Below are 12280 nucleotides of genomic sequence, written 5' to 3'. Positions count from 1 at the left end.
CATCAAAATAATTCATCATTAACAGCATAATAACCACATTTATGTCAAACTGGATTAGCTTATATACTTGTATCAGAGGCAGAAACAGCTGTCATTCTGTTTGCATAAATTTCCAGCAGAATGTGTCTGGCAAAGTTAAGCATGAGCTTTTTTTTTTTTAAAATTTATTTATTTTAAATATACAGCTCCAACACATACACAGACAGCAAAAATACAGAGGGCCAACATTCCCATCCACAAGACCACTCAAATGATTAAGTATTGCTCAGTTAAACAAGAAGCAGGCCATGATGATAGATTTATTTTATTGTCAATCATATGCATAAATAAGAGTTTTGAATATGCTCATGAAAGCAATATTAGAAACAAATAGGAAAATGGCACAGTCCAAAATGCACCTTCTGTCTGCCACCCTCGTTGACACTGTGTGATGTCTTATTCTCAAAGCTGCACTACAGACTTTACCCAGACTGCAAACAGAATCTGAAGGAACAACATTGAACTTTATAAACATGAATCACAAAGAACAACATTTTGACATCTACACTTTGTCTATGAAAGTCATTATGGAAAGCCCCAAATGTGTTAAATGCTCAAAGCTGTTAAAATTACTCTTTAAAAACTGATTTAAAATTCAAATATATCAGGTTCTTTAGAATTTATAGTTTTGTTGAAGTTGATTTAACAGGTTTATTACTAAGCTTAACATCAAGTGATTTAGGACAGTGTCTTAAAAGTGTAAAACACAAATACTAATGCAGTGCTGTTACATCATGATTCTATATGGTGCTTGAGTGCATTAATAAAGATATTTATTTATTTTGACTATATCCATTTATTTACACAACTATTATATTTAGCCTGTTTTACCATAAATGCCGTTATAACACCTGTGGTTTCCCTCATTAAGTGCCCAGTAGATAGAGTCATGGGTTGAAAGGCCAGCATATGGGCTACGGAAGGGCTAGTTAACATAACCTATTATACTGGTGCACTGGTAAAGCTCATTCCTATTCATCTGATGATTAGTTCAATCAATATTTACTCCTGTGTGCTTCTTTTGTCTTCAGCTACAAAGCATGCATTCTTCAATTTCATAGCACAGACTTTGTTTTCTATGAATTCACTGCATCATTTGAAAGGAAAGGAAACAATTTCCTGGATAGTTTGGAAATCACTTGTTTGATTTTGTTTTCCTGTATCAGGCAACCAGTGTCCATGCCATGGTGGATCCTAGTTCCTGGAACTACTTAACAACACACTGCTGCTGAAGGTATACTTCATCCACACATTTCTATTTCATCCATCCAATAGGTACATATCAATGTCACATATTGCAATACACAAGCACCCTACAGACTTTGCAGTAGTTAGCATATTTTACCTGGAATTCTGACTTCAAATTTACTCAGAATGTACTTTTTTTGTTGTTGTTGTTTGTTTGTTTCTGGTATATTTAACCCAGAATATTGATATATTTTAAATAACAAAAGACAAATTAATCTCTTAATGCAACCATGACTGTATTGTGATAAGTGTAAATTGTATCAAGTTATTGCTTATCACTATATTTACTTATAAAAGGCCAATAGTGGATGTCAGACATTTTCTGTAAAACAAAAGAGAAATCATCTTCAGCTAACGAACATCATATTATTGTAGGTTTTAAGTTGCCATATTTCAGGTCACCAGACATCTATTTATCAAAATCAATTTTCTCATTAAATAAAATCAGAAAAAAATATTTTCTAAGGTAAAAATTATAAAGGTAATAAAACAGATACAGTTCTATATTGAAACTTCATTATATACTCTCCCTTCTCCCTCCCAAACACTGTGGCATAATATAATAATGAAAGATAAATGCACAACATCCTTTGTAATGTAAATATAGTACAAAACAAAGTATTGCAGAGGTACAAATAGACTCTCATACTTCAGATTTGATTCTTGCTCATTCTAAAGAGCGACCTGTCATGCTACATGAACAATACACAAACAATACATTTTCTGTCATATAATGCAGTTTATTACTGGCTCATGATTTTCTAAACACTTACTAAAAATTGACCTGCAAAGGCCTAACACCAGAAACTTGATTTCTGTCACATTTCAAAGAGTCTCAATGAAGTCAATAACATCATTGAGATAAGTACAAGTTGGGTGCACCATGCTGTGATGACAAACAGTTTCTGGTGTTATGGGGTAGGATACTAAATCTGTCAAAATCGGTATTGATTTTATGTTACCACGTTTGTTTTAAATAGTCAATGCATTTTTTTTCATTTTTTCGTTGACATCTTTTAGGATACTACTGCCACATATTCCAAATTTAGTTGCATTTCTTATTCTTAGAATAACTTTTGAAATATATTCCATTTGCTTTAATGTGTGTGTATGAAGATTTTCTGCACTCATCAAATAAAGAACTTAAATATTTCTCAGTTATCCAGACTATTTGTACATGTTACTTAATAAGCTCTCTCAGCAATACTGCAGATAGTATTTGTTTGATTCACACTTTCCTAATTGCTTACAAATATTCCAGTGACGCTAAGAAAACAGAATAACTATATAACATTATGTAACATATCATTACGCAGTCCTGACACCAACAAGTGTAAACTACACAGAAAAACTTCCTTAAATACCTCAGCTTAGGGTTATCAATTTCTTTAAAACAAAACTCTTTGTAAGATTCACAAATGAAAGCTTCAATACTGCTTTTTCAATAAAGGAGTGCTCTATATAACTGTTCATAGCTCAAATAATTGTGATCACAAACTGTTTTTTTGTCTGCATACAGGTAAAAAGTGCCCAGAATAAAATTAGATGATTTGTAAGATTTTGTCCACTTAGGTATTTCTGTTTGCATTATATACATAACTCATTAGCATTCCACAGCTTTAACTTTACAAATGAGTTTAACAAAAATTAAACTAGAAGATAAAACCCAGAAGACTTGTTTTCTTTTTTAGTTAAGCAGCACACTGATTTTAGAGCACTGTATAGCTCTCTTTTTCTAAAAATGTTTTGTTAAGTGCATTTCTACCTTTTTTGTTAAGTACATTCTTTATCCTCTCACAGGTTTTTGACAGGAATGGGAAGGTTTGAAATAAGGAGGTCTCCATTGAACAGAGATTGTAAGTCTCATTCTTTATCTACATTTTATACCTATAGCTTATAAAGGCAAAGACATCAACTTCCAAGTTACATTTCCAATTCAGAAGGAAAGATATGGAACTACTATGACCATGACCACATCCACAACACAAGTGTTCAGTCTCCTGCACCAGAATATTGTTCAACTATAAATCAGCATGGCTGTGTATCCTCAAAATAATTTAAAGGAGACGTAGCACTGGAGGCTATTATTTTGAATATGACATGACCAGTGACTAGAAATGTAGTGTCACAACAGCTGGGATGTGCTTCAATGCTAGTTGCACTACCATGGGATGGGATGGCCAAGAGCCTACAACAGCCCAGTGCTTTGGGATGCATCAACACAAGCTGGAAATTTTTGGCAGCTCTTTGGCCTCCATCTCTGATGTGCAGCAGGTGAACAACCACAACAAACTCTGCTCACCCCAGGCATGTTGGGCTAGGTGCATCAACTGTAGCTTGGAAGGATCACTGCTTGGCTGGGAAATTTTTGGGGAAAACCTCACATGTACAAGAGAGCTTCTTCCTCCAACCATAACAGTGAGTATAACAGTTGAAAATTCATTAAACCCTTTCACAAGAACATTTATAGCTGTCTAAATGCATTAATTCACAGAAGCTTGAAATCTACTAATTATGATATTTATTTAATTTATTAGGCAAGCCACAAATGCAACGGACAGATATTCTATTAGCATACAGTGTTCTCATCTGTTTGATGGGGTGTTAAATACTGCTCTCATCTCAATGTACACCTGGTGTAAAACATCAGTTCAGTAACCTCTTCCACAATGAGTTTTGCACAAGGCTGGAAGTGGTTTGTTTGTCCCTCCACCCCAACCCCCTTTTCCACCACTTGTAAATTCCCTGCTGAGCAAGCAAACATACATGAGACATGAACACAAACAAGCATCTAGTGCTAGAGCATGGCACCTCTTCATGGATGGCAGCTGATAGCACAGCTCAAGGGGTGTCAGAGGAGGCAGAGACAGACGCAGACCCCGTGAGCGATGCCACCAGGTGTGTTGGTGGATCCCACTCCTCATCCCCAACACATGGCCGCTTGGACAGACTCAAGCTTATTTTAAAGGAAAGGGTCAGAGGAGTGAGAAAGCATTTCATTCCTTGCTGGTCATGGCAGCTCCTGGGCTTGGTGGTAGCACAAGGGGGACAAGAGGACAAGATGGCTGTGCCTTGGCTGGCCTAACTCCCAGTAAAATGGAAATGGGTACCCTGCCCAAGGGGCACATGCAAGCACGTATCAAAAAAAACCCTGAGCCACTGACTGGTTATGCTCACACTGAAGATGTTTCATTAACAAAGAAAAAAATGCTGCAAAAGGAGATGTTTTACAGACTTGAGAGTGTTTCCCCTTCTCTTCATTTCCTTGTGTTCTTATGAAAGAAATACTGTTTAGCAAGTTCTTGGTAGACGCCCCAAAGCACAAACCCTATCTTCTAGGAGAGGAGGGGGAAAGAGGGCTTTTTTGTTTCTCTGTGCAAACATCAAAGTTTGAATTTCTACAGAGAAAATTACATACATGCATGATCTGTTAGTGCTGTTAATGAACTCAGCTAAAGGAGCAAGTATCCCATAAGAGGAAATCCTAGCTAGAGTTGTCTCTAGTGTGTGTATCCCCATTCATTAAACAAACCAGAGACTCAAGATCTTTGCACGCAATGGGGATGCCACCCCACGCATGTTTTGCTGCTTGCAAACCCTTCTTCTCCAGCCCCATACCCCAAGAAAGACTACTTTTTGCCTCATTATCAAGCAACTGAAAGGAAGGATGGGACACTAAACGGGAGCACGGAGGATGTGGCAAAGGAGGTGTACAACCCCTGTGGTTGCCCGAGGCTGGCAAGGATGGTTCTTGCCTGACCCAGGAAAAGGGGCCAGTGGAGTGCCAGTGGAGCGCTGCCTGGCCCTGAGACACGCGGAAACAACGCGTCCCCACATCCCATCCCCTGTGCCCAGCAGATAGATGTCCCAGTGTGCCACACACAGCAGGCTGCACGTGGCCCAGAGGCACTCTCTGGACCAGCTGCCCAGCAGCTTGGTAGTCTCCCGCTGGTGGGGAGGCTCCGCGATCTCCTGCAGGGCCTCCCGTGGGTGAGGTTGCAAGCCCTGGGGATGCAGAAGGGAAGGCTCTGGCTGCTCTCCAAGGTAAGTGGAGGAACAGGGCTGCGCAGGGGGCATTTACTCGGGGAACCAAGGAGGAGAGTTGCAGGCACGACGATGGTGATCCCGGGAGACACACCCCTCCCCATCAGCCACCCCCGAGGAAAGTAGCCCCCACTCGACTAGGCGGCTGGTGAACAGCGTGAAGCCAGAGAAAAGTCCTGAGAACAACTTTTTGGGAGGGAAGGGAGAGCCCCTACCCGTACTCGCAGAGACCTGGGACCAAGGGGCAGGCGGCTCCTGCGGTACAGACCACCTGCCGCCGGCGAGCGCGTCCCGTGGACAGTTTTGGGGGTGTTTACAGGGGTGGGGTGCTTCAAGGCACAGACATCGGTAGTGGCTTCCCTCCCTCCATCCCTGCCCTCTGCGGCCTCGGGTGACGCCGGACTTCCTCACACGGCCCGCGGGCCACGTCAGGGGTCTCCCTCACCCTCCTGCGGGGGGCACTTCGGGCTGGTCCCCGCGTGTGCGGGGAGCACTCTGCGAGCAGTCACTCTGACAGGAGGGCGCGACCCACCAACTTTCTCCCTCGGACCCTCTCCCCCGGCACAAAACCTCCTCCCCGGCTGTTTCCCCGGAAAATAAAAATAAATAAAATAAGCCGCTCCCCACCCCGCCCGGCCCGCTTACCTCGCATGGTGTTGGCGACTCCCCGCTCCGCGCAGTCATGAAGCTGGGAGCCCGGGAGCCGCACCACGAAAATCCCGTCTCAGCACCCGCGGAGGCGGCGGGGGCCGCAGCTCTGCTCTGCCGGGAACACCATCCCTCCGAGGCGGCTCGGCGGGGCGCGGCTCGGCGCGGAGCGGCTCCGCGGGCTGCCCGCCGCCGGGCGAGCTGCTCGGGGGCGGCAGCCGCACACCCGCCCGCCCGCCTCGGAGCCCCTGCGGGGGTCGCCGGGACCGCGGAGCGGCGGCGGCGGCTGGCTATTTGCGAAGCAGGGGAAGGGGGGGGGGGGGGGGGTGGGAAGGAAGGAACGGAGTTACGCTAGGAAAAAACCAACAATAAAAACGAAAAACACTCGGACGGAAGAAAAAGAGCGCGGAGGGCTGCGGGGATAGCAGAGCATGTGCGCTTTCACATGACACCGGCGCCCCTCAGCAGCTCCCCGGTGCGGATTTCCACTGCGCATCGACAGGGACGCGCAGAGCGGGAGAGAGAGACCCGAGAAAACCGCGGCCGGAGGCTTATAGCGGGGGGCGGGCGGTGCCGCCGGCACGGCCCCGCCCGCTGTCAGCGCCGCCGCCAATCGCCGCCCGCCCGGCACCGCGCCCGCGGGCGGCACCGCGCCGCTACCGCCAGCCCCGCACCGGCACCGGCACCGGCCGCGCGGGGAGCTCCGATCCGCTCCGCGCCCCGCCGCGCCCCGCTTGTTCCCCGCAACTTTTACCCGTGGCGGCCGGGGCTGGGCGCGGCGGTGCAGAAATGAGCGTGGTCCTCCGGAGCTTGTGGAGAAAGGTAACAGGCAAAGGAAAGCCCCTCGTGTGACTTCGTTTTTATTTTTATTTTTATTTTTTGGCCGGGGAAGGGTGCGTGTGTGGGCCGTGAGGGTGCCTTGGGAGGAAGGTTAAAGCGTTCACCCCGGTGAGATTAGCGCTTGGGAACTGCGTTCCATTTTCTGACAAGAGGGGGAAAGTTTGGTGGTGGTGAGTCGTTTGCTCATGAAAGAGCGAATCTGGATGTCAAAAGCAGTTTGTTTTCCCTCTGTAGGACCAGCAGACAGTAGCGCAGAAACCGATATGTTCCGTGGACAGCAGGATTTTCCCTAAGTTTTACCCCCCCTCTGAATTAACTGATGTTTTGCCCATGTTTTGCCCATAAGAAAAATGACTGCGGGCTCTTCCCGACTTTTTTTTTTTTTTAAAATTTCTTTCTATGTGGTAAGTTATGGAACACAACGACAAGTCATCTCTGTCGGTCATTTTAAAAACAAGTTCCTAATGCCAAGGATCACAGTTTCTATCTCCAAGCATAAAATAGAATTGGAAAAAAAAAAAATAGAAAAAGAAACCAACCAAACGAAAAAAAAAAAAAAAAAAACCAGATTTAACTGAAGCATATCCATACAAAATTATTCATATCGACTTAAAAAAATAAAATGGGGTATATTTCAAGGAGAGATACTTTTAAGATAAATATGAACCTGGCAAAGTAGATTTATTCTTTCGTACATGAATTATGAGTTGAAATTCTATCAGCTCTGTTGTGCAAGAAATCAGAGGTATGATTTCTTTTGCTCTGAAAAAGTTAAAGATCAGTATAGAAAAAATAGGCACAGTGTTGCTTCCACTGTTGGTGCAAACCAACAAAGTTTCAGTCCTGGGAGCAATGTGAAGGGTTTGCAGGAAGTAGTTCTCCTGGGCAGCCTCTCTCAAAACACCTATTTGAACTGAAGCTGAGAGAGACATGAAGAAAGCTTTGCCAATATTGAAAATATTTAGGTTTACCTGATCTTGGTGAATTTTGTTTTAACTGGATTTGATGTGGTTAAGATGGAGTTGGTAAAAAACATGCAAAGCAAACAAACAAACAAACAAACACACTGAATTCCTAAGATATTATACACTTTAATATTGTTGACCACCTGATTTTATTTATTTATGCAATCTTATGTACTGCAATGACAAGCTGTTTGTTAGCATTTGCTTAGGGCACTATCTTAGAATCTTGTTTACAAACTCTTACCAATCGGTTTTATTTACTTCTCTTATATCAGCAGACCTTCTAATACTTTCCATCTTTTCTCTTCACAAGAATAGGTATTTCCAGTGGCATATTTTCTTTATAACAGAGATTTTAGCAGGTGTGACTGGCTGCAGACAGGACTGTCTAAAGGATTCTCTTTTGTGGATTTTCCCATCAGCCTTCTCTCCAACCTATCCATGATGAGCAAAATTTCTGAGATAACTTAAATAAAACACCACTTATACTTCACTTTACAAAGAAAGTTAGAGAGCATGGGAAATATATCTAATCTTTCTAGTGTGTATAATTTACCTAACATCTAATTTGGAATTTGGGTGAAGTGTTAATTAACTTCTGGCTAGTGCTTGAGGCTTTAGGAAAGCAACTAGGAGAAAGAGATATTCTAATTCTTGCCTGATGTATTGCAGCCAAGACTCTTTTATTTTTCCTGGATGTCCACGTAGCAGCCATAACAAAAGCCGAATTAGAATAGGATGCAATGACTCTTTTTCCATATTTTCAATCTTGTCTTTATTGTCCATGCCAATCTGACTTTTAGATTTAACTGTAAAGCGCCATCTTAACACCAGTCAAAATTTTGATAGGTAAATAACAAGCTGTCTACTTGCTAAGCAGTGCATTCAGAAAACCTTACACTACTGCACTAAGTACTGGTACACGTTTATTTGGAATTTATATGGTTATTTTGACAGCTAAGAAAAATAAGTCAAAACTGAATTGCCTCTATTCTCTCTTAATTTGATTTTGATTTTGTTTATTGACTCTCTCTGTCTATATATGTTTAAATTGACAAAAATAATTTAGCCTTTAAGGCTATTTCAGCCTTAAATAATTTCAGCCTTGAACTTTTTTCTCTCTGCTGTATAGAGTGACAATTTTTATTTGTTTTCAGAAGTCCTTGTAGACTTTTGTTTCATTCCTCTGTCTTGATCTAGAGGTTGATTCCTTTGTCTATGTATCCGGATGTCAGAGGTAACTTCTTCATCAGCTGTAGCAAGTTGTTACATTTGCAATTTACTCTAATACTTAGGATGAGATATTGTCTGCTAAGCAAAATGTAGGGTTACTGAAACCATTCTACATCCAAGTAGGTGAACAAGACGCAGGAAAGCTGTGACCTGACTTCATACAGGAAATTGGCATATTTAAAAGTTTAACACATATCTTAAGTAGTTTAAAATAAACTGAGTTGTACTCAGTTCTTGAACTCACTGTTCTTGGAAGACAGTACTTATCTTAGGTTTCAAAGATTTCATGGGATTTCTCGTTTCATGAATACTTCAGGGAAAATGTTTAGAAAAAACCAGGCATAGAGAGTTAGAATATAATGAATATCTTGTTTTATTCAGAATGTTAACAAATGCTTTCAAAAATAAAAATAAAAATCATTGCTAATATATTTACACTAGAAGCTAAATAATGAGAAACTGTCTTTCAGAATACTCTCTTAAATTAGTACCTTTTCCAAGTCTGTTTGAATGACAAATATTTAAGAATACAATATTTAAGGCCAGGTAGCTTTATCGTTTTAATCATTTGCAATGTATTCATTAGAACTGTACCAAATTTTGCCTACTATAGTTTTTTCATTAAAAATTACTGCTGCAGCTAAAACAAACTGTGTCTATAGGCCCCATTCTATTCCCCTGGATATCAGTGGTCAATTTCTATAGGCATTAAAGAAAGCCGGATCCATTCTGTAGGAAAAATTAATTTCTTAGGTTCAATAGGAGCAAGATTGGTCACACTTTTCTTGGTCTCATCTGTCTCCGTGGTCTCAGTGCCAGACATTCCTAACTGTATGTAAGTCATGAGACAGAGTTTCTAGTTTTGCATTTTATGACTTCTGCATGGAATTATTGAAAGACTGAACAATCTGAACTTCTCCCATAGATTCTTTGCTTCAAATTCACTTTCTAAATTTTCTCATTGATTTATACCTGTATGCCTTAGATAAAGCATGCATATACACTATACTGTGTTTATGTGCTATAAACTCTCATAACCATTATAAAATTTCAAACGTTTTATAGAATATTATTTAATTCAAGAACTGTATTTTTTTTTTTCTGAAGTACTAAAATTGTTTTAAAACCATCCCTAAAAAGTTCTGACACATTCAGAAACAATATTCGGTAGCAGAAAATCTTTAATTATGCCAATTTAGCTTTAGAAGCCAAGATTGTAATGCATAATGCATGACAGGATAACCAGAAACTTCAAAAAAATCAGAATTAAAAAAAATGAAACAAAACAAAACTTATTTGATTATTTCCTATGTTTTGTGAGAAGTAATCCCTAGATTACAAAGGAAGAATGTCAACTCCTATAAATGCTTCATGACATTTAAAATATGATGTTTTATTTTATACCTCAAATTTATTTTAAAATGTGCATATTTGATTTATTTTCTTACAAATGTATTGTTTTTAAAGTGTTACTGAAGCCTCATTTCATTCCGTATTTTCTTCCCTGCCCTGATGGCAGAAATTGTACAGTGATTCATACCTGCTTTTAGTACATTGTCGATCGCTAGATCATTGTATAAAATGTCTCGGTGAAACATATCTGTGGACAAGAATGGATAGTAGGTGAGAAAATATTTTGTTTTGTTTTCAAGATGTTTACCTAAGGTGGCTACTAACTAAAAAAAGAAGAAAAAACTGGCTGTAAGGGCCCTTGCTGGTCAGAGCAGCATTAAGTCTAAAACACCACAAACCTTAAAGTGGTAGTTTGGGTCAGGTGTTCAGACTGGGAGGAGGCTATGTTTGATGGTAGCACGTAAAACCAGTAACCTGGTGTTTGCTGTGGAGAAACTGCAGAATATCTGAATGTTAATGAAGTGAGGAGGCAGCAGAGAAACACTGCTGAAAAAAAGCTGCTGAGAGGCAATGACCTTCTGACATTTTCATCCGCATTCTCCTTCATTGGCAGAGCCAAACATTCCTCAGTTGTTTTATGGCAATCCAGGAACAAGAACGGGCTTCAGCAAAGGGGACAGAGAGACGAGAGGTTGAAGGAACATAAAAACACAAATTAAAACACAGAAGTAAAGAAGCAGGATACAGAAGACAAACCTACAGATAAATGCTTTTTCCTACTAGCTGGCTCTGAGGGACCAGGCAGTATAGGTTGAGAACAAGATAATTCTTTTAACATGTAGTGGTGTCAGACAGTAATTTAAAAGCAACAATACTTTTCCTTTTCCTTTTCCTCTTCCTTTTCCTCTTCCTTTCCTCTTCCTTTTCCTCTTCCTTTTCCTCTTCCTTTTCCTCTTCCTCTTCCTCTTCCTCTTCCTCTTTCCTTTTCCTTTTCCTTTTCCTTTTCCTTTTCCTTTTCCTTTTCCTTTTCCTTTTCCTTTTCCTTTTCCTTTTCCTTTTCCTTTTCCTTTTCCTTTTCCTTTCCTTCTCCTTCTCCTTCTCCTTCTCCTTCTCCTTCTCCTTCTCCTTCTCCTTCTCCTTCTCCTTCTCCTTCTCCTTCTCCTTCTCCTTCTCTTTCTCTTCTTCTCTTCTTCTTCTTCTTCTTCTTTTTCTTCTTCTTCTTCTTTTTCTTCTTCTTCTTCTTTTTCTTCTTTTCTTTTTTCTTTTCTTCTTTTTCTTTTTCTTTTTCTTTTCTTTTCTTTTCTTTTCTTTTCTTTCTTTTCTTTTCTTTTCTTTTCTTTTCTTTTCTTTTCTTTTCTTTTCTTTTCTTTCTTTTCTTTTTCTTTTTCTTTCTTTTCTTTTTCTTTTTCTTTTTCTTTTTCTTTTTCTTTTCTTTTCTTTTTCTTTTTCTTTTTCTTTTTCTTTTTCTTTTTCTTTTTCTTTTTCTTTTTCTTTTTCTTTTTCTTTTTCTTTTTCTTTTTCTTTTTCTTTTTCTTTTTCTTTTTCTTTTTTTTTTCTTTTTCTTTTTCTTTTTCTTTTTCTTTTTTTTTCTTTTTCTTTTTCTTTTTCTTTTTTCTTTTTCTTTTTCTTTTTCTTTTTCTTTTTCTTTTTCTTTTTCTTTTTCTTTTTCTTTTTCTTTTTCTTTTCCTTTTTCCTTTTTCTTTTCTTTTCCTTTTCCTTTTCCTTTTCCTTTTCCTTTTCCTTTTCCTTTCCTTTTCCTTTTCCTTTTCCTTTTCCTTTTCCTTTTCCTTTTCCTTTTCCTTTTCCTTTTCCTTTTCCTTTTCCTTTTCCTTTTCCTTTCCTTTTCCTTTTCCTTTTCCTTTTCCTTTTCCGTTTCCTTTTCCTTTTCCTTTTCCTTTTCCTTTCTCTTT

General features: G+C 40.0%; 1 protein-coding gene across 1 annotated transcript in view; it reads right to left on the bottom strand.

Annotated features, from left to right (window-relative positions):
- The window catches only part of RORB (RAR related orphan receptor B), a 149318-nt gene extending 141984 nt beyond the window's left edge, over positions 1 to 7334 (bottom strand). The window contains exon 1 of the mRNA XM_083817750.1: positions 5977 to 7334. Within this exon, the coding sequence (XP_083673876.1) occupies positions 5977 to 5983 (7 nt within the window). The 5' untranslated portion in view covers positions 5984 to 7334. The remainder of the gene's footprint in view (positions 1 to 5976) is intronic.
- Between the last annotated feature and the right edge of the window lie 4946 nt (positions 7335 to 12280).

Source organism: Anser anser (genome assembly GCF_964211835.1).
Source record: "Anser anser genome assembly, chromosome: Z".
Lineage (NCBI taxonomy): Eukaryota > Metazoa > Chordata > Aves > Anseriformes > Anatidae > Anser > Anser anser.
The sequence above is the reverse complement of the archived record's forward strand: the minus strand, read 5'-3'. Positions and strand labels throughout refer to the sequence as shown.